This window comes from Gossypium hirsutum, chromosome A05 (assembly GCF_007990345.1).
Source record: "Gossypium hirsutum isolate 1008001.06 chromosome A05, Gossypium_hirsutum_v2.1, whole genome shotgun sequence".
In the NCBI taxonomy this organism is placed as follows: domain Eukaryota; kingdom Viridiplantae; phylum Streptophyta; class Magnoliopsida; order Malvales; family Malvaceae; genus Gossypium; species Gossypium hirsutum.
In genome coordinates, this window is record NC_053428.1 from 89,022,092 (window position 1) to 89,049,181 (window position 27,090).

The window sequence follows — 27,090 nt, forward strand, 5'->3', positions numbered from 1 at the left end:
AAATAAGCACTTTTAACAAATAGCATGTAGGTTTTACATTTTACAGGATTAGGTCCTTTTTCAAAATTAAGCACACAAACATTTGAATTTTCATACGAGATTTCCACACATATCAATTCACATATAATAAGTACAGAAAATAATATCAAAATATTTTTTGACACTGATTTGTGGTCCCAAAACCACTATTCCGACTAAGGTCTAAACCGGACTGTTACAATTCTCCCCCTTAGGGATTTTCGTCCCCGAAAATCTTACCGTTCAATAGATTCGGATATTGTTGTCTCATAACATCTTTAGGCTCCGACATGGCCTCTTCAATAGCGTGTCGATGTCACAACACTTTTAGTAATGAAATTTTCTTATTTCGTAGTTCTTTAACTTCGTGAGCTAAGATACAGATCGGTTCTTCTTCATAAGTCATATCTGACTGAATTTCAATCTCAGACAGAGGAATCACATGCGAAGGATCGGATATCGGATCTGTATCGTCGAAGCATTGATATGTGAAACATATCATGAATCTTTTTTAACTCTGGTGGAAGAAACAATCTATATGCTACCGACCCAATATGCTCAGTAATATCATACGGCCTAATGAACCTCAGACTCAATTTTCCTTTTCTATCGAACCGATGTATTTTCTTCCACGAAGACACCTTCAAGAACACTTTGTCGCTAATCTCAAACTCAATATCTTTTCTTTTCAGATCCGCATAAGATTTCTGATGATTAGAAGCTACTTTTAAGCTATCTCGAATCACTTTTACTTTCTGTTCAGTTTCTTTTATCAAATCAATTCCGTGAATCTTATTTTTGCTGAGTTTAGTCCAATATAAAGGTGTACAAAATTTGCGACCATATAAAGCTTCATATGGCGCCATTTAATACTTGATTGAAAGCTATTATTGTAAGCGAATTCAATCAAAGGCAGATACTGTTCCTACGTACCTTCAAACTCAAGAATGCAACATCTCAACATATCCTTGAGTATCTGAATAATCTACTTGGATTGACCGTCCGTTTGCGGGTGAAAAGAAGTACTAAAATGTAATTTCATACCCAGAACGTCTTACAACTTCTTCCAGAATCATGATGTGAATCTCGGATCTCTATCTGACACTATAGACAATGGCACACCATGCAATCTCACGATATCAGAAATGTATAACTCAGCTAATTTATCAAACGAGTAATGGAATCAAACCAGAATAAAATGAGTAGATTTCGTCAATCGATCAACTACAACCCAGATTGCATCTTTCTTTCTCTGAGATAAGGGGCAAACCGAAACAAAGTCCATTGTCAGCCTATCCCATCATGGGACCAAAATTGGTTGTAACAAACCAGATGACACTTGATGTTTAGCTTTAACTTGTTGACGTGCTTGGGACATGCTTCAGCCACATTATGATAGCCGGCGTAAGACCATGTCTGGGACATTGCATCGGCGTAGAGATGAGTGCTAGTGTAAGACATGTTTGGGACATGCATCGGCCTCGATGATGATAGCTAGTGTAAGACGTGTCTGGGACATGCATTGGTTAAGTTTCGTGCTAGTGTAAGACATGTCTGGGACATGCATCAGCACGTATACACGAGAGCTAGTGTAAGACCATGTCTGGGACATGGCATCGGCCTCGATGGTGATAGCCAGCGTAAGACCATGTCTGGGACATGGCAGCGACAACTTAACCCATGTTTGAGGCTTATACAAAATCCGGTAGTATTCCAAAAGGTTCAAATTTAAGATTTAAAAAAGAGATTTAATAAGGAAAGTATGATAATGTTGTAAGTGTTACAGGTACCTATTTGGTAGGCATGAGTAATGTGCTCGATTAGAAAATATAATTGAGTTGATGGTAATGAGTAAGTCCAGTTTATACTTACCTTTGAGCTATGAGAATAATTGATAAATGGTGAATTTGTTGTTGTATACATATTTATATGCAACTTACTAAGTTTTATGCTTACTCTCTTTCCTTCCCTTTTTCTTTCAATACTGCCATTTTGCTCGAGGATCCCTTGAAGTCAGAGATTCGATCACACTATCAGCCGTAATACTCGGTATAGTTGGATTTATATTTTTGATTATGGCATGTATAGGGCTAGACTAGGGAGTTGTATTATTGAGAATTGTTTACGTATATTGGCTTAAGATAAAAGCCCTTCATTTTGTATTAAGCCTAGATAATGGCTATTATTCATTTTGGAAAATGTATATGATGTTCCTTCTATGGATGAATTGATATCTTTTGGGATGGAATTAGCATATTGAAAAGATCTTGTGTAGGTTGTGCAAATTGGGTAACAAAATGGCTTGGAAGATAGCCTAGTTTGTGCACACGGGCAAGACACACGGGCGTGTGTGATACACGGCTCACCCCAATGGGTGTGTGTTATGGCCGTGTGTCCCTCTACACTTAAACTTTAAAATCAGTATTGTTCATGGTTAGGTCACACGGGCGTGTACCATAGCCTTGTCTATAAGTCAGTATTACCCACGAGTAGGCCACACGGGCGTCTATCATGGCCGTGCCCTAAAGTCAGTGTCGCACACGGGCTGAGGACGTGGGCGTGTCCCGAGTCACACGGGTGTGTGGAACCCTAAAGCATGAATTTCACCAAGTTTTTCTTAAATTCTCAATTAACTCTAAATCGTCTCGAATGTATGTTTTGGGCCTCGTAAGCCCTTTCAAGGAACTAATTGCTTATGAAAGTAAAAGCTTTAAAATTTATCAAAATTTTACCGCCCGATTTTGTATAGTTGATTGAGTTAAGTCAGGTAACACCTCGAACCATGTCCCGGTATTAGATTGGGCGAGTGGTGTTACAGGGAGCAAGCGCATTGCTTTCAACATCATCCGCTATGGCTCGTTCAGGATCTATTTGCTATATAAAAGCACATTTCAATGTCAGGATTCATCACACTATTGCAATTCATAAATATGACATGTATAGCTAGACTCACATACGCTATAGTAGTCCTAGAACAGACTAAACCATAGCTCTGATACCAATAAAATGTAACACCCCTAACCCGTAACCATCGTCGAAATAGGTTAAGAGACGTTTCTGGACTTGTAACTCAATTCAAAACAATCATATATCAAACACTATCTCATTTCAATAATATAAGTCATTCATATTCAATATGAATTTAAAACGAGCATACAAAGTCTAAATCATGCAGTCGGGACCAAATCGATAACATATGAAAGTTTTAGAACTTAAAAAATTTTCAACTTTTCAAAGGTCACACGCCCGTGTGAACAGGCCGTGTGCCACACATGGCATTAGACACGCCTGTATGTCTAAGCCGTGGTGAAACAGAGCATACATACTGACTTGTCCAGACGGCCACAAGACACACCAGTGTGCCAGGCCATGTCAAAATTAAAGAGGCTATTGACTTGGCCACACGGGTGACGACATGCCCGTGTGCCAGCCCGTGTGACACACATGACCAATAGACATGTCCGTGTGTCTAGGCCATGTCAAAAATTGAGGGTATATTGACTTTAATTCGTAGGGTACCCCAGGGGGCACATGGCTGTGTAACATGACCATGTGTCACACACAGCTGAGACACATACCCGTGTCTCTGCCAGTGTGGACAAAAATAGGCCATTTGAATAGCCAACTTGCCACCCCAATTGGGTCAAACTTACAAGCACCAAACCAAGCATATATACACAAAAAATTTAGCCAATTTTTATACCAAACCATACATCTTTCATGCCATAAATTTATCAACCACTTACATGCTCATAAACTCAACCAATTGTGCCAAAACTTAAGACCAAACCATATCAAACATATGGTTTCATAATCTCTAAACTCATGACCAAATCTCATACCAAAACTTGCCAAACTTACCATTTCTCTTAGTCATTCATGAACACATCAAATAGATCACCTTGTATCACATTTCATATACCAAAATCAAAAACATAAACACAACCATTTCAAGCCATATCACATGGCTAAGTATAAACATTACAAAACCTATCCAAAGTACTTCTAGCCTATACATGCCATACTTTACTATATACAATTTCAAAAGGTACCAAAATGAGATTTTATAGTGTGGTGACGATCTTCATCGATCCTCGAGCTCACAGTAGCTTTGATATCTATAAAACAATGCAAACACATAAAGTAAGCTTTCGAAAGCTTAGTAAGCTCATACTAAATATCATCAACAACTTATAATATATAAAACATCAACACGTAAACACTTATTAGTTCTCAATTCATCTATCAATTCTACGCCAACACAATTCATATGTTTATACCAATCCACGAACTTTATATACATAATATCATCTACCATATAGGTATCGTACATACCTGAACCTTCCCGTATTTATTAATTTTCATTCTCACCTTTCGTCCAAATATTTTAAGACTTTCCAAGGATTATTCATGCTTTAAGCATCCGCACACTTAGTGCTTTAAGATTTAGCCGAAGCTAGAACGATTCCGCACACTTAATGCCATCTCAATTAACCAAAGCTATTTCAGTATCGTACACTTAGTGCCTCATACAACCGAAGCTATACCATTTCTCACACTTAGTGCTATTTACAGCCGAAGCTAGTTTGAATCACACACTTCAGTGCCAATTGCAGTTGATTTATCATCGTGTTCAACCATAATCAAATATATACACAATTTATGTATAATCGAAGCATCAAAAATATTCTTGTAACATCATGTATCACGTAAGAACTTACCTCATATTCGGAATTGCCGACTCGGATTGTTTACTCTATAACCTTCCACTTTCCTCGGTCTAAATCTGAATTCCTCTTTCATTAATCTCTATGTTTTCAAAATTAACCCTTTTATTCACCAAGTCATTCAATTCAAACCACAAACATACATTTAGGGTATTTTTCAAACTAGCCCTCACATTTTCACATTTCGACACTTTAGTCCCTAAATGGCAAAATCACAAAATACACATAATTTGCATATACTCATGCTTGGCCGAATATTCATAAATCTTATTCAAGTCCACACATTTCATTTATTTGACATTTCAATTCCTCATTTTACAAATTTCACAATTTAGCCCATTTTACTCAAAATCATAAAAAAATCCAAAGACAGAACATACAAACCCAACATCAAACTTTCATATTTCATCTTATAACAACATAAAGCTTATTAATTCATCCATGGCACATTTCAAGATCATCATAAAAATCAAAAATTGAGGCATGGGCTCAATAGTATACAAAGCAACGATTACAAAAACGTAGAAATTATCAAAAACCAAAACAAAAACATACCTAGATCAAAGCTTGCAAGTGCCAAACCCTAGCTATTCTTTTCTCTTTTATTTTCCTTGTATTTTCGGCCAAGGATGATAGAAATAAGATGATTTTTAACTTTGGTTTTAACCAATATAACATTAATATGCTTTTTACCAATTTAACCTTATTATAATTCATTAAAATTCCACCAACTAATGCCCTTTTATGTTATTTAATTCATTCAATGGTCAAATAAGCTCATAAGGACCTCACAATCATAAAGCCAAATCAAATAAGTACTTTTAACAAATAGCATGCAACTTTTACATTTTACGCGATTAGGTCCTTTTTCAAAATGAAGCACACAAACATTCGAATTTTCATACCAGATTTCCACACATATCAATTCACATATAATAAGTACAGAAAATAATATCAAAAACTTTTTTAGACTCGAATTTGTGGTCCCAAAATCACTATTCTGACTAGGGTCTAAATCGGACTGTTACATATGAGACATCGTGTAAGACCATAGCTGGTGTAACATCCCGATTTTGGGCCTAGTCAGAATAGTGGTTTCGGGGCCACAGATCCGATGAGGAAAATTTTATTTTTATTATATTTTTATGGTCTAAAATTTCACAAAATGATTTCATGAAAATTTTGTTCGAAAATTTTGACGTTTGGGCACTCAATTTAGTCAAAAGGACTAAATCGTAAAAAGTGCAAAAGTTGAGTTCTAGGCGCTAGAGGTGTCCAATTGTTAGGAAATTTTAAATTGGAGGTCCTTATATGGTAATTAGACCATTGGTTAAGTTACGTGGACAAAAATGGACATGGTTAGGCATGTTTCCAAAGTTTTACATTAAGGGCATTTTGGTCATTTAGTTATTAAAATGAATTAAAAACAAAATTAAAAGTCAATTTTTTCCATCTTCAACCTCTTGGCCGAAACTTGCATAGAGAAACCATGGATAGGGTTTTTCAAGCTTCCAAGCTCGATTGTAAGTCTGTTCTAGCCTCGTTTTTAATGATTTTTACGTTTTTGCAATCCCCGTAACAAGATCTATCTATTTTTACCATTAATTTGAGCTAGGGTTCATGTTTAAAAATTGACCCATGTATGAAATGCATGCATTTTGATGTCTAATGGTAGAAAATGAGTGTTGGGTGTTAAATAAACGACTTTTACTAAGCGATTTTCGATGAAAACGTCTAGAAGGACCATTTTCTAAAAGTTGTAAAAGTGGTATACAAGGGTGCTTTGATGAGAATTGTAGTTTGATATAGTTATGAAATGGTTCGGCTAGGTCTATAGAGTGAGAAAAGTGAATAAAAATCACTTTACGAGCCTAGGGGTAAAAGTGTAATTTCAACAAAGTTTAGGGGCAAAAACGTAATTTTTCCAAAATATGGTTTTTGGATCACATTAAATAATGTGGCTAATTATTAGTCTAAATATGATATTATAGATCAAGGAAAATTAGGATTGGACCTAGATCGGGTGAAAAAGGAAAAATCGACGGTTAGATTCCTTATACTATTTTGGTCCTGAGGTAAGTTCATATGGTAATAATAATGCAATATCATGCTTGAATTGTAATTATCTATTATTATGTCATAAAATGTATGATTTAATATATTAGAAGAATTTATGGATGATGAATATGATGTGGAAAATGTGATGGATGTTAAATTACTATTACATGTGTAACACCCTATACCTCTAACCCATGTCGGGGCGGGGTACAAGGCATTACCTAACTTGATCTCATGTATACCACCAATCTCAAATTACCAAAACTCGGTCCAAATTAAAACATTTTCAATTTCTACCTTAATTTTCTTATTATGGGCCTACGAGTCCTAAATCAATCGTTGATAACTATTCGGAACCATTCTGGGTCCTTAAACCAACCTTAAAAAAAATTGCCTCTAAAACAGGGCACACGCCCGTGTGGAAGGGTAACACGCCCGTGTGACCATTTCGGCATGGTCATGCTAACGACCCGTGTGGCTCATACGGCCTAAGCGCTTTGGGACACGCCCGTGTCCCACACCTGTGTAGAATTGATTTCTAATTCACAGTTACAGGGGTTTTCATACGGCCAGACACACGCCCATGTCAATGGCCCGTGTCCTTCACACAACCACAACATTCCAATGTCCTAGCCTGTGTGCAAAAACATGGACATTTTGTTTCTGACGTCAGCATGCTCAAGATGTCACACGGCCAAGGCACACGCTCGTGTGCTAGGCCATGTCCTTCACACGGCTGAGACACACGGCCGTGTCTCTGCCCGTGTATTTATTACCATGCGTACTGACTTGAAAGTTTTACATACAGGGGACACACGACCAGACTACACACCCATAGGGCAGACCGTGTGTCACACATGACCTAGACACACGCCCGTGTGTCTACCCATATGGACAATATAAGGCTATCTACCAAGCCTCATTGCCACCCTTACATACCTAGTTCATACAAATACCAACCAATACCAAAACAAGCACAATTCATATGACCAAATCAGCCACATTAGACATTCATTCAACCATGAAAATGCATCTTTTATGAACTCAAAATGGATGTTAGCCATCATTCAATGCTTAATACAAAATGAAGGGTTTCCAACCTAAGCTAACACATTTGGCCAAATCTCAAAGACACAAAATAATAAAGTCTAAGTCCTATACATGCCATATTCAAAAATATAAATCCAACTATACCAAATACTCCGGTTGATAGTGTGATCGATATCTCTGACTTTTGTGATACTTGAGGTAGTTAGGCGGCATTATAAGGAAATGGAAAGAAAATGGAGTAAGCATAAAAGATTAGTAAGTTGCATATAAGTAAATATACAACAACAATATATCAATAACCAACATGCTCATAATACCAAGGTAGGCATAGACATAACTTACTCATTACCATCTATACAAGTCACATGTTATACAATAAGCTCATATCTCAGACATACAAATTAGGTGCCTGTGCCACTTACAACATGGTTATACTTTCTTTATTAGCTTAGGAATATAACTTTCACCGTTGAACCATTCAGAATACTACCGGATATTCATTAAACCTCAAACATGGGTAAAGTGTCAATGCCATGTCCCAGACACGGTCTTACACTGGCTCACATCTCAATTTGATGCCATATCCCAGACATGGTCTTACACTGACTATCATCTCATAGCCGATGCATGTCCCAAACATGTCTTACACTGGCTTACTTCTCGAGGCCGATGCATGTTCCAGACATGTCTTACACTAGCACTCATCTTAATGCCGATGCCATGTCCCAAACATGGTCTTACACTGGCTCTCATAATGTGGCCGATGCATGTCCCAGACATGTCTTACGCTAGCTCACGCAAGTAACCCAACTACCATGGCATGAATATCGGACTTACTTCGTAAGGTTCCAACGGGAATCTTACTATCTCAATTTTGATATACATTCTCAATTCCACAATCAAGGAATTCATGCTATATCAATTTAATAATAATTCAAACACATATGGTAACAATATAGTTGTATTATTTACATACAACTTACCTCGGATTACAAAACGTACATTACTAATCGGTTTAGTCGATTTGCTTGGCTTTCCCTGGTCTAGGTTAAGATTTGACAATTCTTGATCTAAAATAGAAAAACACACTCATTTAATCACTAAATAAAATTAAGCAATTAAAAATTAACATCTTCGGTAAAATGACTATTTTGCCCCCAAACTTTAGCAAAATAACCATTTTACCCCTATGCTCGAAAATCGATTTTAATTGAATTTCTTTGCATATTAATCCTAGATGAACTCTTTTTACTCTTCTAGAAACTCCAAATTCTTTCTATTTCACACATTTATTAACTATTTTAGAACTTGTGCAAAATAGTCCCTTTAGGTGTTTTCATGGTAACACCTTTCACAAAAGTTGTCTATTACAGAACTAAGACTCATATTTTTCCATAAAATTTCAGAAAACACCCTAAATTCTCTTATGGTAAAACCCTAGACCTTCAACCGTTTTGCAAGATATACCCCTCATTTGAAAGCTCATGCTTCAAGGGTCTCAAAAATACAAAAATCATCAACAAAGGACATGGAAATCACTTGCTTCTAAGAATGATAATTTGCTGCAAATTTTAAAGTTCAAAACCCCCAAAAAATTGCTGAAAATTGGTTGAGAAAGAAGATGGAAAAGGGATGATATCATCTTTCTTTATTTTATTTCCTTTTTAGTCTCAATTCCACCTAACCTTGAAAATTGTCTCATCTTTTTCTCATGGCCGGCTATGCTATCATAATAGGGTCTAATTTCCCTTTAAAGACCCCAAATTTTCCTTCTCTAGCTATTTGGCACCTTTAGCTATCAATTTAGGACTTTTGTATTTTATGCGATTTAGTCACTTTTCGCAATTGGGTTCACAAATGTTAAAATTTCTCCACCAAATTTTTCATGCACTATATTAAACATGAAATGACTCCAAAATAATAATAAAATAATTTATTTGACTCTAGATTTGTGGTCCCGAGACGACTATTTTGACTAGGCCCTAAATAGGGCTGTTACAACATCAGTTGTGTAAATTGCTACATGGTTTTACTCGATGAGATTTCAACAAGTAAGTTCATGTGATTAAATAAGCATGATATTCATGTTATTGTTGTTACACTTGAAATCTATTTTCCTATGGTTGTATTGATTTATATGTTAATGATATTGTGTGTGGGAATGTGATGTAAGCATGAAGTAATCCATAGCTCAAATGTTGGTAACATGTGATTGGATGATTGAATATAATGGAAATTTGATGAAACATGATATTTCTTTGGAACGAGTAAGTTTGTATGTAAATAATATATCGATTCTTTTTTTTAATGTTATTATCTTTTGTTATTATATGAGATGTAGCTACCTATAGAATGATCATTTGAAGTAAATTACAAATCGAGATTGACTAAGAATGAATTAGTAAAATGTTGAAAAGTGAAGAATTTCCTGGTTGGACCTTCAGAATAGAAAAGATACGAATGATCCGTTGTGAGAACACATGTGTAGTACTATGTGTAGGCTACTATGTGTTTAAGATGGTTTTAGGTCACGTGTGTAGTACTAAGTGCAGGATACTACGTGTACCAGATTGTTAGGTCGCATGTGTAGTACTAAGTGCAGGGTAGTATGTGTACCCGATAGCTTCGATCACGTGGGTAGTACTAAGTGCAGGCTACTACGTGTATCAGATGGTTAGGTCACGTGTGTAGTACTAAGTGCAAGCTACTACATGTACCAGATTGTTAGGTCACATGTGTAGTACTAAGTGCAGGCTACTATGCATACCAGAGAGCTTTGGTCACAAGGGTGGTAATATGTATAGGCCACCGGGTATCTGTTATTATTCCGATGAGTTCAACGGGGAATTTACTAAGTGAAAATACATATGAACATGACTATGTGATGAATAAGTGAAGGTTTGTGTGTGTAAACTTATGAGTGACTTGCTTAATATGTGATAGAACTTTGGTAAGATTGATATGGAGTAAGTGTTATAGTGAAAGTTACTACAAAGAAAACATGAAAGAGTGAAATTTAGTAATAAAATAATTTCAGACACCAGCAGTTTGAAAAATCACAAAAAATTGTGTAAATCGAACAATAAGTTGAATAAGTTATGAAATAAAATCTTATTGAGTCTATTTTCAGACAAAGGAAACGATGTAAGTAAAAGAATTTCATATTATGAGATATTTGAATTTTTGTGAGACAAAGTCAGAATGATTTCAGAATCCCCTGTTTTGATTTAGGAAAATCATTAAAAATTGTACAAAAATAATTATGGGTTATAATTTACATGCTAAAAATACTTAATGAGTATAATTTTAAAAGAAACAAATGTGAACATTATCAAATCTTGTACGAAGAGATAATTAATTTTAAGTGAAGAGGGGTCGGAACTGTCAAATAGCGAAATAGGGGAGACTTTGAATAATAAGCTGTACTTATTGGCTAGACAAAAAAATATAAAAATTTTATGGTAAGAATATATGTGAATCTAGTTTCAGAAAAAATTAACGTATCTTAATTTGGAGTTCTATAGCTCTGGATATAAATAATTTAATCACTGCAACTCGAGAAAATAGCTTGATTGGATTTTGAATAAATAGAAATAATTTGAAAATAACATGTTAATACATTGTTTATTATTTTTCATGCGAGCTTACTAAGAGTAAAGCTTACTCCATCCTTTCCATTCCTTAGTGTTCTCAGGTCAGCTCGGGGTTGGTGATCATTGGAGGCAGCATCACACTATCAAGCCAATACCTTTGGAGTATTTATACATAAGTTAGAAATATCAAGTGAGTGACATGTATAGGGACCTAGTTCTATGACATGTGTTATTATGATTTGGCTAAATGTATTGGCCCTATCGAGCTATTGTATATGGCCATGATAGGTGGCTCATATTGATTATGGTTTGTAAGTCTAGCTAATCATGTCACATTTTAATGCATATGATGTGATGATATGAATATGTTTGTTTGCCATGCATGGTGGGTAATATGTCATGTGTGTTGAATAATGTTTTATGACCAATCGAGGTGGTCATGACCATGAATTAAACGTGTAATATAGTAATAAGATGGTAGTGCCTTGAACATGGATGTTTGATGTATAAGTTAGTAACCATAGTGTAATGGTATAAGTGATTAATGAGATGACAAGGTCAAATGAATGTGTAATAATGGGGCTAGACTAGTTTATCATGAGTAGGTGGAACATATGTATAATGACAAGCTACTATTGAATGTGTCTTATAAAGGGTGTTTAATCACTAAAATGATGCCATGAGTTGTGAGTTTGATGTGTATAAGGTTGTAAGGGTTTATGGGAAACATGAAGGTTTGGAAAATAGCCGAAGTACTAGTCACATGGGCAGAGACACAGCCATGTGTCTCAATCGTGTAGAGGACGCGGCCTAGAACATGGGCGTGTGGCTTGGCCGTGTGGTTCAATTTGTTTTGCTAATGTTATAAACAGAGAGTTACACAACCTGAGGACATGGGCGTGTTGGAGACACACGGGCGTGTGACCCTATTTTTGGAAAATTTTTCTAAGTTTCCCTAAAACTTTTTAAAGTTCTCGATTTAGTCCCAAACCACCTTTAATTCATGTTTAGAGCCTCGGACGCTCGTGTAAGGGACATTATGCATGTGATTGAATTTTTTTAATTTAAATGAAATTTTATGGCCTGGTTTTGCATGTTTGTGAATGTTAAGTCCGGTAACGCTTCAAACCCTGTCCCAGCATCTGATACGGGTAAGGGGTGTTACAGCTGGGCTATCGGCTTCGATCTATGATCCCATGTAAGACCATATCTGGGATATGGCATTGGCATCTTACTATGTGTATGAGATTTCCCACGTATCCTTTAGTATTCCAAGTGGTTCAACGGGAAAGTAAATGGGTATGTGAAAGAAGAGAAAGAGCATGTAAGTGTTACAAATTCTGAACATGTATGTACACAAGTTATATGCATTGATTTTAAGATATGGTGAGTTCATGAATTCCATGAGAATATTTTTGTGAAAGTCTTGAGATTATTGGTCTATATTTGTGATAGACGAAATACATGGTAAATTTGGTTGGCAATTGAGTGATTGGCTTTTGGGCCAAAATTGAGTTATGATATAACATGTTTTATTCACATGAATTGTGATTCATCGAATATGTGAAAGAGGAAGGATTGGCATAATTTCCTATTAAAATGATTATGGGATGTTATGAGATTTGAACAATTGAAAGATGTTAAAGTATATGCTCAAAATGTAAATACTCATATTTAATAAGCATGTTTATTATGTGGCTTGAAATGATTTGTTAATTGTTGTAGTATGTTATAACGAAAGGGTTTTGGTTGTTGGGCTAATGTCCGAATATGTTAAATTATGCTTATAAGTTGATAAAGAAAAAGTTGTGACTGAATAAGAATTATAACCATGAGATTTTGGTAAATTATAATAATTTGTGTTTCTATTGTTGAGTTATGATAAAAACTTGGTAAGTTATTAATGAATAAGTTATACTGTGAGACTTAAATGACATTTGTATGACTTTATATTATGTAAATTGTATGGTTGAGGTTGTTTATTATTTACATGCTAACTTACTAAGCTATATTATATATTACACCCCTTCCCTTCCCGTGTCTTATAGGGTTAATAAGCTAGCTCGGGTTGGAGATCGCCGGAGATCCTATCACACTATCAAGCTATCACTACGGGTATTAATGAATTCAAGTAGTTTGAGTCTATTGCATGTATAAGGACTTGGTATTTTGGTTATATGTGTTATTATTGATATGGCCAAATGTGTTGGCCTATAATGGATTATTGTTCTAATTGTATATAGCCATGAATGATGGTTTATGTTGATTACAAGTTTATTCATGTGTTAATGCCCTCTTGTGAATGTGATGTCAATATGTTTTAATGGGCTAAGTATGATATGTTTTGTGCCTTTGAATTGATATGAGTGCATGTGCGAATAAGGGCGGCAAATGGCTTGGTAAATAGCATTGTTTCTATCCACACGGGTAGACAAACAAGCGTGTGTCTAGGTCGTGTGTGACACACAGTCCGCCTCATGGGCATGTAATCTAGTCGTGTGTCCCCTACATCTTAATTGTTGTAAAACAGAATGCCTAGTAGTAAGCACATGGGCGGAGACACAGTCGTGTGTCACAGCCATGTAAAGGACACGACCTAAGCACACGTGTAACACCCCTAACCCGTAACCATCGTCGGAATAGGTTAAGAGGCATTACCGGACTCATAACACAGATTAGAACCAACAAATATCAAATATCCTTCCATTTCAATAAACATAGATGATTCATATTCAACATGAACTTAAAATGATCGTACGAAGTTTAAAACATGCTTTCAGGATTAATTCAATAACATATGAAAGTTTCAGAACTTATAAAAATTTTCAACTTTTAAAAGGTCACACGCCCGTGTGAACAGGCCGTGTGCTTCACATAGTCTTAGATACGCCCGTGTGTCTAGGCCGTGGCAAAACAAGGCACAGCTATTGACTTGCTCACATGGCTACAAGACACGCCCATGTGCCTTGGCCATGGTCGAGTCTGACTTGGGCCACACAGCTAGCAACACGCCTATGTGCTTTGGCCGTGTTAGGCTCTGACTTACAATTGTAGGGTACCCCAGCGGACACATGACCGTGCAACATAGCTGTGTGTCGCACACGGCTGAGACATACGCCCATGTCTCTGCCTGTGTGGACAAAAATAGGTCATTTGAATAACCAATTTGCCTCCCCAAATTTGGGTCAACCTACAAGTAAAGAAACAAGCATACATGCATCACCAATTCAACAAATTTTATGCCAACATAAGATAAGATCATACCAAAACATTTCCTTCCATACATTATTCAATCTCAAACTAAACTTACCAAAACTTACCTACTATAACATACCACAATTGCATATTAACATCACATACCATAAGCCATTACCAATTATGGCTTTAAACACCAACTAGCCAAATCACATGGCTAAGTATATACATCACAAAACATGATCCCACAACCACTAGCCTATACATGCCATATTTTAAAAATATACATTTTCAAAAGTACCAAAATGAGATTCGATAGTGTGGTGACGATCCTTAACGATCCCCGAGCTTGCTGTAGTGCCGATATCTATAAAATAATGCAAACATACACAAAGTAAGCTTGCAAAATCTTAGCAAGCTCGTACCAAAAACATCAACAGTACATAAAATATGAAACATCAACACATAAGTAATATATTCTCAACTCATCCATCAAGTCCACGCCAACATCATCCGTATGTTTATACCAAATTCAATAAAATTTTTATGCATTATACCATCTACCACATAGATATTATACTTACCTGAACATTCCCGTATTCATTCGTTTTCATTCTCACCTCATATTCGAATGTTTTAAAATTTTCTGAAGATCACCAATGCTTTAATCATCCGCACACTTAGTGCTTTTAAGGTTAGCTGAAGCTATAATAATTCCACATACTTAGTGCCATCTCAATTAATAGAATCTATTTCGGTATCACACACTTAGTGCCTCATATAGCCGAAGCTAGTTTAAATCGCACACTTAGTGCCAAATACCGTTGGTTTATCAACTTGTTCATCCAAATAAAATATATATACAATCTACGTATAATAAAAACAGCAAAATATACTTATAACATCATGTTTTACGTACAAACTTACCTCGTAATGTGAATTGTCAACTTGAACTGTTTACTCTACAACCTTTGACTTCCCTCAGTCTAAGTCTGAATTCCTCTTTTCTTGATCTATATGTATTCAAAATTAACCCTTTTATTCACTAAATCATTCAAAACAATCCATGAAACATATTTAGGTATTTTGCAAACTAGCCCTCGCATTTTCACATTTCAACACTTTAGTCCCTCATTCACAAAATCACAAAATACACATAATTTGCTTGTACAAAAGCCTAGACGTTTCATAACTCTCATATCAATCCACACATTTCATTTATTTCATTTAAAACATTAATAACAAGGCGATTAATGTCCACTCATAAGTTCAATGGTCAAATAACAACATAAGGACCTCTCATTTAATAAGCCAAGTCAAATAGGCACTTTTAACAAACTGCTGGCAACTTTTACATTTTACGCGATTAGGTCCTTTTATTAAATTGACCACACAAATAACCAAATTTTGATACGAAACTTTCACACATTCTAATTCACATATAATAAGCATGAAAAATAATATTTAAACATTTTTTTGACTCAGATTTGTGGTCCCGAAACCACTATTTCGACTAGGGTCTAAACTAGACCGTTACAATTCTCCCCTCTTAGCGATTTTCGTCCTCGAAAATCTTACCGTTAAATAGATTCGGATATTGCTGTCTCATAGAATCTTAGGCTCCCACGTGGCCTCTTCAATATTGTGTCGATGCCACATCACTTTAACTAACGAAATTTTCTTATTTCACAGCTCTTTAACCTCGCGAGCTAAAATACGGATTATCTTTTCTTCGTAAGTCATATCAGACTGAATCTTTATCTCAGACGGAGGAATCACATGTGAAGGATCAGATCTGTATTGTCGAAGCATTGACATGTGAAACATATTATGAATCTTTTCTAACTCTGGTGGCAATAACAATCTATAGGCTACCGACCCAATACGCTCGATAATCTCATATGGCCCGATGAACCTCGGACTCAATTTGCCTTTTCTACTAAACTGAAGCACTTTCTTCTACAGAAATACCTTCAAAAACACTTTTTCACTGATCTTAAGCTCAATGTCTTTTCTTTTCAAATCCGCATATGATTTCTGACGATTGGAAGCTACTTTCAAACTATCTCGGATCACTTTCACATTTGGTTCAGTTTCTTTTATCAAATCAACCCCGTGAAACTTATTTTCACTGAGCTCAATCCAATACAAAGATGTTTGACATTTGCGACCATATAAAGCTTTGTAGGGTGCCATTTTAATGCTTGACTGAAAACTGTTATTATAACCGAATTCAATCAAGGGCAGATATTGTTCCGACGTACCTTGAAACTCAAGAATGCAACATCTCAACATATCCTTGAGTATCTGAATAATTTTTTAGATTGACCATCAGTTTGCGGATGAAAAGTAGTACTAAAATGCAATTTAGTACCCAGAGCATCTTGCAACTTCTTCCAGAATCGTGATGTGAATCTTGGATCTCTGTCTGACACTATAGATAATGGCATACCATGCAATCTCACAATATCAAAAATATATAACTCAACTAATTTATCAAGTGAGTAATCAGATTGAACCGGAATAAAATGAGCTGATTTCGTCAAATGATCAAACACAATCCAAATTGCATCTTTCTTTCTCAGAGATAGGGCAATCCTGAAACAAAGTCCATGGTCACTCGATCCCATTTCCACTCTGGTGCCATAATTGGTTGTAACAATCCCGGTGGTACCTGATGTTTCGCTTTAACTTGTGATAGATCAAACAGTTAGAAACAAATTCAGAGATATCTCTTTTCATTCCGAACCACCAATAGTGCTGTTTTAGATCATTATACATTTTCGTACTACCCGGATGCACAGATAAACGACTACTGTGAGTTTTTCACAGAATCATTTGAATTAATTTTGGATTTTTCGGAACACAAATTCAATCTCGAAATCTCAAACAGTCATCTTTGTCAACTCTGAATTCTGAATCAGACTTTACATCGCACTGAGCTTGTTTAGCTAAAATCTCATTATCAATCTTTTGAGCTTCAATAATCTGCTGTAAGAACAAAGGTCTTGCTTTTAATTCAGCTAAAACTGAAACATTATTTGATAAAACCAAATGAGTATTCATCGCATGTAAAGCAAGCAACGATTTTTGACTCAAGGAATCAGCAACAACATTTGCTTTTCTCGGACGATAATCAATCACAATTTCATAGTCTTTTAGCAATTCTAACCATCTTCTCTGTCACAGATTTAGATCTTTCTAAGTCATCAAATACTTCAAACTCTTATGATCAGAGTATATGTGACACTTCTCACCGAACAAGTAATGGCGCCAAATCTTTAGAGCAAACACAATCGTAGCTAATTCAAGATCGTGCATCGGATAGTTCTTTTCATACGATTTCAACTGTCTCGAAGCATAAGCAATGACTTTGCCTTCTTGCATCAAAACATATCCCAAACCAATCAATGAAGCATCACTGTAGATTACAAATTCTTTACCCAATTCAGGTTGTACCAATACTGGAGCTTCAGTCAACAAGGTTTTCAACTGATCAAAGTTGTTTTGACACTTTTCAGACCACTCAAACTTGACATCATCCTGTAGCAGTTTTGTCAACTGAGTCGCAATCATCGAAAAACATTTCACGAATCTTCTATAATAACCAGCAAGTCCTAGAAAACTATGGACTTCAGAGACATTCCTTGGAGGTTTCCAATCCAGAATAGCTGAAATTTTGCTTGGATCAACTCGGATACTAGATGCTAATACAATATGACCCAGGAAACCAACTTCTCGTAACCAGAACTCACATTTACTAAATTTCGCATACAACTGCTTATCTTGAAAAATCTATAGCACTAATCTCAAATCCTCGGCATGTTCAGATTAATCACGTGAATAAATTAATATATCATCAATAAATACAACAACAAATTGATCTAAATACGGACTGAAAATTCTATTCATCAAATCCATAAAGATAGTAGGTGCTTTAGTCAATCCGAAAGGCATAACTAAGAATTCATAGTGGCCATACCTCGTTCTGAAAGCAGTTTTCAGAATATCTAATTCTTTCACTCGCAACTGATAATAGTTTGATCTCAAATCTATTTTCAAAAACACAGTAGCTCCTTTCAACTGATCAAACAAATCATCAACTCGAGGTAGAGGATATTTATTCTTGATAGTCACTTTATTCAACTGACAATAATTGACACATATTCTCTTCGTACCATCTTTCTTTCTCACAAATAGAACCGGAGCACCCCAAGGTGAGAAACTCAGTCTGGTAAATCCTCTATCAGTCAACTCTTGCAACTGAGACTTTAATTCTTTTAATTCGGTCAGAGCCATTCTGTACGGAGCTATTACAATTGGAGTAGTACCAGGTACTAATTCAATACCAAATTCTACATCTCAAACTGGAGGTAATCCCTAAAGTTCATTAGGAAATACATTAGGGAACTCACACACAACCGGTACTGATTCAACTTTCTTTTCTGACACTCTCAAATCAATCGCATATGCAAAATAAGCTTCAAAACCCTTTCTCACAATACTTAAAGTTTTCATCGAAGATATTACAGCATGCAATCCATTCAAATCACTAGATTCAATTCTGACTATTTCGTTATTCTTGCATCTCAAATCCATAGTTTTCCATTTGCAGTTCACCACAGCATCATGCAAAGTTAACCAATCCATACCCAGAATTACATCAAATTCATCAAAAGGTAACAACATCAGATTAACTGAAACTCGAAACATTAACGAACAATTCTTACATACTTTATCAACTAGAACACATTTGGCTAAGGGGTTTGAAACTCTAATTACAAATTTAGTAGACTCTACAGGCAAAGTCTTATTGTTCACTAAGTTCATGCATATATACGAATGTGTTGATCCAGGATCTATCAAAGCAATCACATAAGTATCATAGAGAGTAAATGTACCCGTAATTACATCTGGAGATGAAGCTTCCTCACGAGCTCGGATAGCATAGGCTTTGGCAGGTGCACGAGCCTCAGATCTAATAGTTGTGTCATTTGTTCCTCTTTGAATACCGCTTATATTTCTCGAATTTCTGGGAGGTCTACTACGAGAAGCAATACCACTCTGCCTCAGATTCATGACATTATCTTTTTTAGCTAAATCTAGGCAATCTTTTATAAAATGATTTCTTGAACCATAACTATTACAAGCTCGGTTATTACTTTTTCCCCAACATTCTCCGAAATGTCCTCTTCCACATTGATCACACTCAGGCTTTTCATTCTTTGCATTATCAACACTGGCAACAGACGTAGCTGTAGATTTGAAATTCAATTGTGATCTAACACGATCTCTGTTTGAATATCCCACACTAGTCTTTGAACGACTGCTATCATCTCTAAACTTCTTTGATCCAGATTGAAATGATTTACCTGATGATCTTTTTCGTACCTCTTTAGCTTCAAAATCAGCTTTTCTTTTCTCTTTCCCAAGATCTTCAGCTTTACATGCTCGTTCCACTAGTACAACGAATTCTATGATTTCCAAAATCTCGCCTAACAAACGAATATCCTCGTTCAAACCATCTTCAAATCATTTGCACATTATTACTTCTGAAGATACACATTCTCGAGCATACTGACTCATCCTCACAAATTCCCGCTCGTATTCTGTGATAGACATACGGCCTTGTTTAAGCTCAAGAAACTCTTTGCATTTCTGATCAATGAATCTCTAACTGATATATTTCTTCTAAAATTCAATTTGAAAGAAACCCCAAGTAACCCATTCACTCGGAACCACATATGTCAAAGTCTTCCACTAATGGTACGCTGTATCTCTCAAAAGGGAAACAACACATTTAATGCATTCTTCTAGACTCAAAGACAATTAATCAAACACTCTTATCTTATTCTCTAACCAGAACTCAGCTTTTTCAGCATCATCGCTCGATGTAGGTCAGAACTCTTCAGCACCATATTTTCTAATCTTATCGGCTGGTGGTTTAATTAACTGAACCTGATTCACAGGTGGCATAATAGGAGCTTGAGGAGGATTAACCGGGGGTGGAGGTTGTTGTACAGCTGAATTGGTTCTAATATAATGTATGAACCAATCATTCATCATCTGATAGAAGTCTTGTTTAGCCTCACCATCACAGCTACTCGTAGCCGATCGGGAATCAGCTTGCACCATCCCTTGCGCGGGAGCAGGCGCGTTACTTTCCACATCGTCTTCTACGGCTCTTTCGGGATCCATTTGCTATATAAAAGCACATTTCAATGTCAGGATTCATCACACTATCGTAGTTCACAAATATGGCATGTATAGATAGACTCACAAACACTATGGTAGTCTGAGAACTAACTAAACCATAACTCTGATACCAATTAAACGTAACACCCTTAACCCGTAACCTTCACCAGAATAGGTTAAAAGGCATTACTGGACTCATAACGCGGACTAGAACCATCAAATATCAAATATCCTTCCATTTCTGTAAACATAGATCATTCATATTCAACGTGAACTTAAAAAGATCGTACGAAGTTTAAAACATGCTTTTAGGATCAATTCGATAATTTATGAAAGTTTCAGAACTTATAAAAATTTTCAACTTTTAAAAGGTCACACGCTCGTGTGAATAGGCCATGTGCCTCACACGGTCTTAGACACGCCCATGTGTCTAAGCCGTGGCAAAACAGGGGACAGCTACTGACTTGCTCACATGGCTACAAGACACACCCTTGTGCCTTGGCCGTGGTTGAGTCTAAATTGGACCACACGGCTAGCTGCACGCCCGTATGCTTTGGTCGTGTTCGGGCCTAACTTACAATTGTATGCTACCCCAGGGGACACACGTCCATGCAACATAGCCATGTGTCGAACACAGCTGAGATATACGGTCGTGTCTCTGCCCGTGTAGACAAAAATAGGTCATTTGAATAGCCAATTTGCCACCCCAAATTTGGGTTAGCCTACCAGCAAAGAAACAAGCATATATGCATCACCATTTCAGCCAATTTTATGTCAAAACATTCATCATTTATATCATAACAATATCAACCATTTTCCTACTTATAAACCTTACCAATTCATGCCAACATAAGATAAGATCATACCAAAACATTTCCTTCCATACATCATTCAATCTCAAACTAAACTTACCAAAAATTACCTACTATAACATACCACAATTGTATATTAACATCACATACCATAAGCCATTATCAATTATGGCTTTAAACACCAACTAGCCAAATCACATGGCTAAGTATATACATCACAAAACATGATCCCACAACCACTAGCCTATACATGCCATACTTTAAAAATATACATTTTCAAAAGTACCAAAATGTGATTTGATAGTGTGGTGACGATCCTTGACGAACCTCGAGCTTGCAGTAGCGCCGATATCTATAAAATAATGCAAAATTACATAAAAGTAAGCTTGCAAAAGCTTAGTAAGCTCGTACCAAAAACATCAACAGTACATAAAATATGAAACATCGACACATAAGTAATATATTCTCAACTCATTCATCAAGTCCATGCCAACATCATCCATATGTTTATACCAAATTCAATAAACTTTTTATGCATTATACCATCTACCACATAGGTATACCTAAACATTCTCGTATTCATTCGTTTTCATTCTCACCTCATATTCGGATATTTTAAAATTTCTGAAGATCACCAATGCTTTAATCATCCGTACAATTAGTGCTTTTAAGGTTAGCCGAAGCTATAATAATTCCACACACTTAGTGCCATCTCAATTAATCAAATCTATTTTGAAAAAAAAAATTAAAATAAATTTTTGAAAAAAAAATCAAATGAGACACCAAGGCGGAAAAAAATTGAAATAATTTTTTTAGTGAATAAAATCTGTTTCGGGATTTATTCTCGCTGTTCAGTGGATTTCATTCCAATTTTGATTTTATTTCCAAAACAAGTATTAAAATTAAAATAAATTATGTTTCAGGATTTAGTCCCATCGTTCAACGGAATTTATTCCTTTTTTTATTTTATTTCCTAACGAGAAATTAAAGTTAAAACAAATTGTTTCTGGATTTATTCCTACAGTTCAACAGATTTTATTACATTTTGATTTTGTTGCCAAAACAAAAAAATTAAAATTAAATAAAATTTGTTTCGAGATTTATTCTTGCTGGTTAACAAGATTTTATTCGATTTTAATTTTGTTTCCAAATTAGAATTAAATTAAATTAAAACTATTTTGGCATTTATTCTCACCGTTTAACAAGATTTTATTCAATATTGATTTGTTTCCAAACGAAGACTTAATCAAATAATTTTGTTTCACTATTTATTCCCGTCATTCAACAGATTTTATTACATTTTGATTTTATTTCCAAAACTAGAAATTATAATTAAACAAAATCTATTTCGAGATTTATTCCCGCCATTTAACAAGATTTTATTCGATTTTAATTTTGTTTCCAAATTAGAATTAAATTAAATAAAATCTATTTCGGGATTTATTCCCGCCATTTAACAAGATTTTATTCGATACTGATTTGTTTCTAAACGAAGACTTAATCAAATAATTTTGTTTCGAGATTTATTCCTGGCATTTAACAGACTTTATTTTGATTTAATTACATAATTTTATTTTGGGATTTAATCTTGTCGTTTAACAAAATTGATTTTGATTTTGTTTCAGAATTTTAATTTCGCCGTTTAACAAAATCAAAAGGAAATTTTCTGTTTATTTTTTGGCCTAGTTGTGGCTTTAAATTGTGAATTAAAAAGAAATTTATCAACGGTGAATTAAAAAGACAATATGAGAATGCATGTCTAGGATTGGTTCTTTGAAAGACTTAGTATTTAAGCATGTTGAGTGTGCACCACCTCTGATTTAGTGTTACTTACTTAGTGAATTGTTTTATTGTATTTTTTATTAGATCGTATAAACTTTTGTTTCGGGTTTTATTAGATTCTTTTTATCTAACAAAAGTTGATAATTTTCTAATTTGATTTTGTTTCTTAACAGAAAACGAAAACTCCCATCAATGCTGTGGAAGATATGGACTTATGTGCTGTTATTTCTGAAGTCAACATGGTTGATTAAAATCCAAGAGAAGGGTGGTTTGATACAGGTGCCACACATCATATCTACTGTGATGAAGACTCCTTTTCTGAGTTGGAACCTTGAGAAAATCGGGAGAAACTCTATATGGGCAATGCTACAAATTCAAAGATCAAGGGGAAGGGTACTGTAGTCTTGAAGATGACTTCTGACAAAGAACTTGAGCTTCAAAATGTGTTGTATGTGCTCGACATATGCAAGAACCTTATTTCTGGGACATTCCTTAGTGTACACGGCTTTAAGATGGTGTTTGAATCCTAGAACCTAGTTTTGTCTATGGGGGAATTTTTGTGGGAAGGGGATATGTATTAAATAATATGTGGAAACTTAATGCAATCTTTGTAAAAGAAAGACAATGAATAAAAATGTCGCTTCATCCTCTGTTTATATGATTGAGCCATTTGATTTATGGCATGGCAGACTCGAACATGTTAATTATGATACTTTACGTAGATTAATTAATTTGGATCACATTCCTTCATTTCACATTGATTATAAACATAAATGTGAAACTTGTGTTGAGTCAAAGTTAACAAGGTCTTCATTTCAAACTATTGAAAGAAGCACAAAACCACTTGATCTAATATATAACGATGTTTGTGACTTAAAGCTTGTTCAAACTAGAGAAGGGAATAAATATTTTATTACCTTCATTATTAATAGCACAAAATATTTCTACATGTATTTGCTTTAGAGTAAAGATGAAGCTATAGAAAAATTTATTCTCTATAAGTAAGAAGTTGAAAACCAACTTAATAAAAAGATTAAGATGGTGAGAAGTGATCGTGGTGGTGAATATGTTGAACCGTTCGGTGAATATTGTGCGCAACATGGTATTATTTAAGAAGTAACACCACCATACTCTCATCAATCAAATGGGGAGCCGAGCAGAAAAAGTTGAACTGTAAAGGAAATGATAAACGCATTGCTAGGAAGCTATGGGTTATCAGAAAACATGTAGGGGGAAGTTATTGTATCAGCTAATTACCTTTTAAATTAGGTTCCCCGCAAGAAAAGTGTAACATCCAAAATTAGGGTCTAAATAGAATAGTAGTTTTGAAACCACAAATTCGAGGTAGAAATACTCAGATCAATAAAGTTTTAAGGTCTACTTGTGATTAAATAACTATGTGAAAATATCGATGAGAAATTTTACCGATAAGGTGTTCAATTGAGTTATTAGGACTAAATTGCAATAAGTGAAAAACATGTGTTTTAGTTATTAAGGGGCCTAAATGTAATGAGATTTGAAATTTTAAAGTCCTTATTTGGCAATTTTGGACCATTGGTTAAGAAAAGAATTAAAAAGGGAAAAATAGTTAAAAATTGTGTTCATCTTCATTCTCCTTGGCCGAATATCACAAGAAGCCATAGCTAGGGTTTCTTTCATTTTCAAGCTTAAAAGTAAGTGTATCCTAGCCCTATTTTTAATGTTCTTTATATTTTTGAAATCCTCGTACACGTTGCCTTAATCTTTCATAAACTTAATCACTTTAAAGACACATATTATAGCATCAATTAATGATTTAGCATGCCTCACTAAGGCACATTTTTAACAACCAACCATAACATATTACCAGTAACTAATCTCTACTTATTCTTTAAATGTCCACATTCAATCATTAACAACTTAATGGCAATTTACGCATTTATTTCATAGCCATAACGACCCCGAATGGTCCTAAGGCATTCATCATGTACATGTGCCATACACTACCCATTCATAGTAATTCGTATAATCACATCACAAGGTATTAACACATAGCATGGATAAATAAGCTTACAAGCCATAACCATTATAAGCCACATCTCATGGCTATAGACAATGAATCAATATAAGCCAATATATTTGGCTAACCATAACAACATCTAAAATAAAAACCAAATCCCTATACACGCCACTCACTTGTGTACGCTTAACTTATACATGCTAACACTCCGAAGGTGATATCTTGATAGTGTGATGCTACCTCCAATGATCTCCAACCCCAAGCCGACCTGACAACACTAAAAGAAATTGAAAGGAGGGAGTAATCTTTACGCTTAGTAAGATCGCATGAAAAATAATAAGCAATATGCCAACATGCTTCTCGAAGTAATACAACTATAATTACATTTTTGCTTATATTTTGGTCATGCTATTTTCTCGAGCCATAGTTACTAATTTATTTGTATCTGGAGCTACGAAACTCCAACGTCTATTTCGATTGAAAATAGACTCATTAACGATTTTAAGCATCTAAATTATAACCCATAACTATTTTTTTACAATTTCTAGTGATTTTCCTAAGTCAAAATAGGGGATTCCAAATTCATTCTGACTCTATCTCACAAAATTTCAAATATCTCATAATATGAGATTCTTTTGCTTATACTGTTTCCTTTATCTGAAACTAGATTCAATAAGCTTTAGTTCCATATTTTATTCAGCATTTAATTTGACTTCTATGATTTTTGGTGGATTTTCAAATTTGGACTACTGCTGCTGTCCAAATTGTTTCAGTGCAATATAATGGTAATTATACTTATAATGCTTTTACAAACCATTTCACCTTCATGGTACTAATGCATATTTGTACATCATAATCATAGACCCAAAATCACAAGGGCATCACCATTTCATTCTCATATACATAACTTACTTATTTGTGTCCTTCCTAGAGGTGCATTCATCATTTTCATGATAGTAATAGCACTTGAGCTTCAAGTTCATATTTGTACCTTTCTAACCAGTTCATACACTTACTTTCTCGTTTCCATCACAAGCTTTGAACTACCTGTTGAACCACTTGGAACACCAATGGATGTTTGGGAAATCTCGCTCACATGATAGGGTGCCAATGCCATGTCCCAGACATGGTCTTACATAGGTCCTCACACTGATGCTGATGCCATATCCTAGATATGGTCTTACACTAGCACACATCACAATGGTATTTCGATACCCATATCCTAAGTATTTCCAAAGGTCCAATTGGGGTTTTCATCACCTCGTAACTCGTCAGTTATTATCAGTCACATAACCAAGCCTAACAACTCATACATACGCAAGTATACATTTTATACCATATAAAAGCATTAATTTCATAATAACATAATAATGAATTATTTACATACAAACTTACTCGTTTCAATGGAATCTCTTGTTCCATCAATTTTTTCATGCCCAATAAACACACAATAACATGAATAACATGCTTCTTAAATCGTAGGGACTTACCTCGGCACCAAAATAGCAAAAAGGAACCTAACTGTCGATTTTCTATTTTTCACCTGATCTAGGTCCAATCCTTGTTTTCCTAGATCTATAATATCACATTTAGTCTAATTATTAGTCACATTATTTAATGTGATCCAAAAATTATATTTTGGAAAAATTATATTTTTGGCC

At 35.1% G+C, this 27,090-nt stretch overlaps 1 protein-coding gene across 1 annotated transcript in view; it reads right to left on the minus strand.

Annotated features, from left to right (window-relative positions):
- The window catches only part of LOC107960494 (PTI1-like tyrosine-protein kinase At3g15890), a 58,775-nt gene extending 37,936 nt beyond the window's left edge, over positions 1–20,839 (minus strand). The window contains exons 1-3 of the mRNA XM_041112014.1: positions 20,734–20,839; positions 19,654–20,013; positions 17,573–17,670 (exon numbers count right to left, since the gene is read on the minus strand). Coding sequence (XP_040967948.1) covers positions 17,573–17,670; positions 19,654–20,013; positions 20,734–20,839 — 564 coding nt within the window. The remainder of the gene's footprint in view (positions 1–17,572; positions 17,671–19,653; positions 20,014–20,733) is intronic.
- Between the last annotated feature and the right edge of the window lie 6,251 nt (positions 20,840–27,090).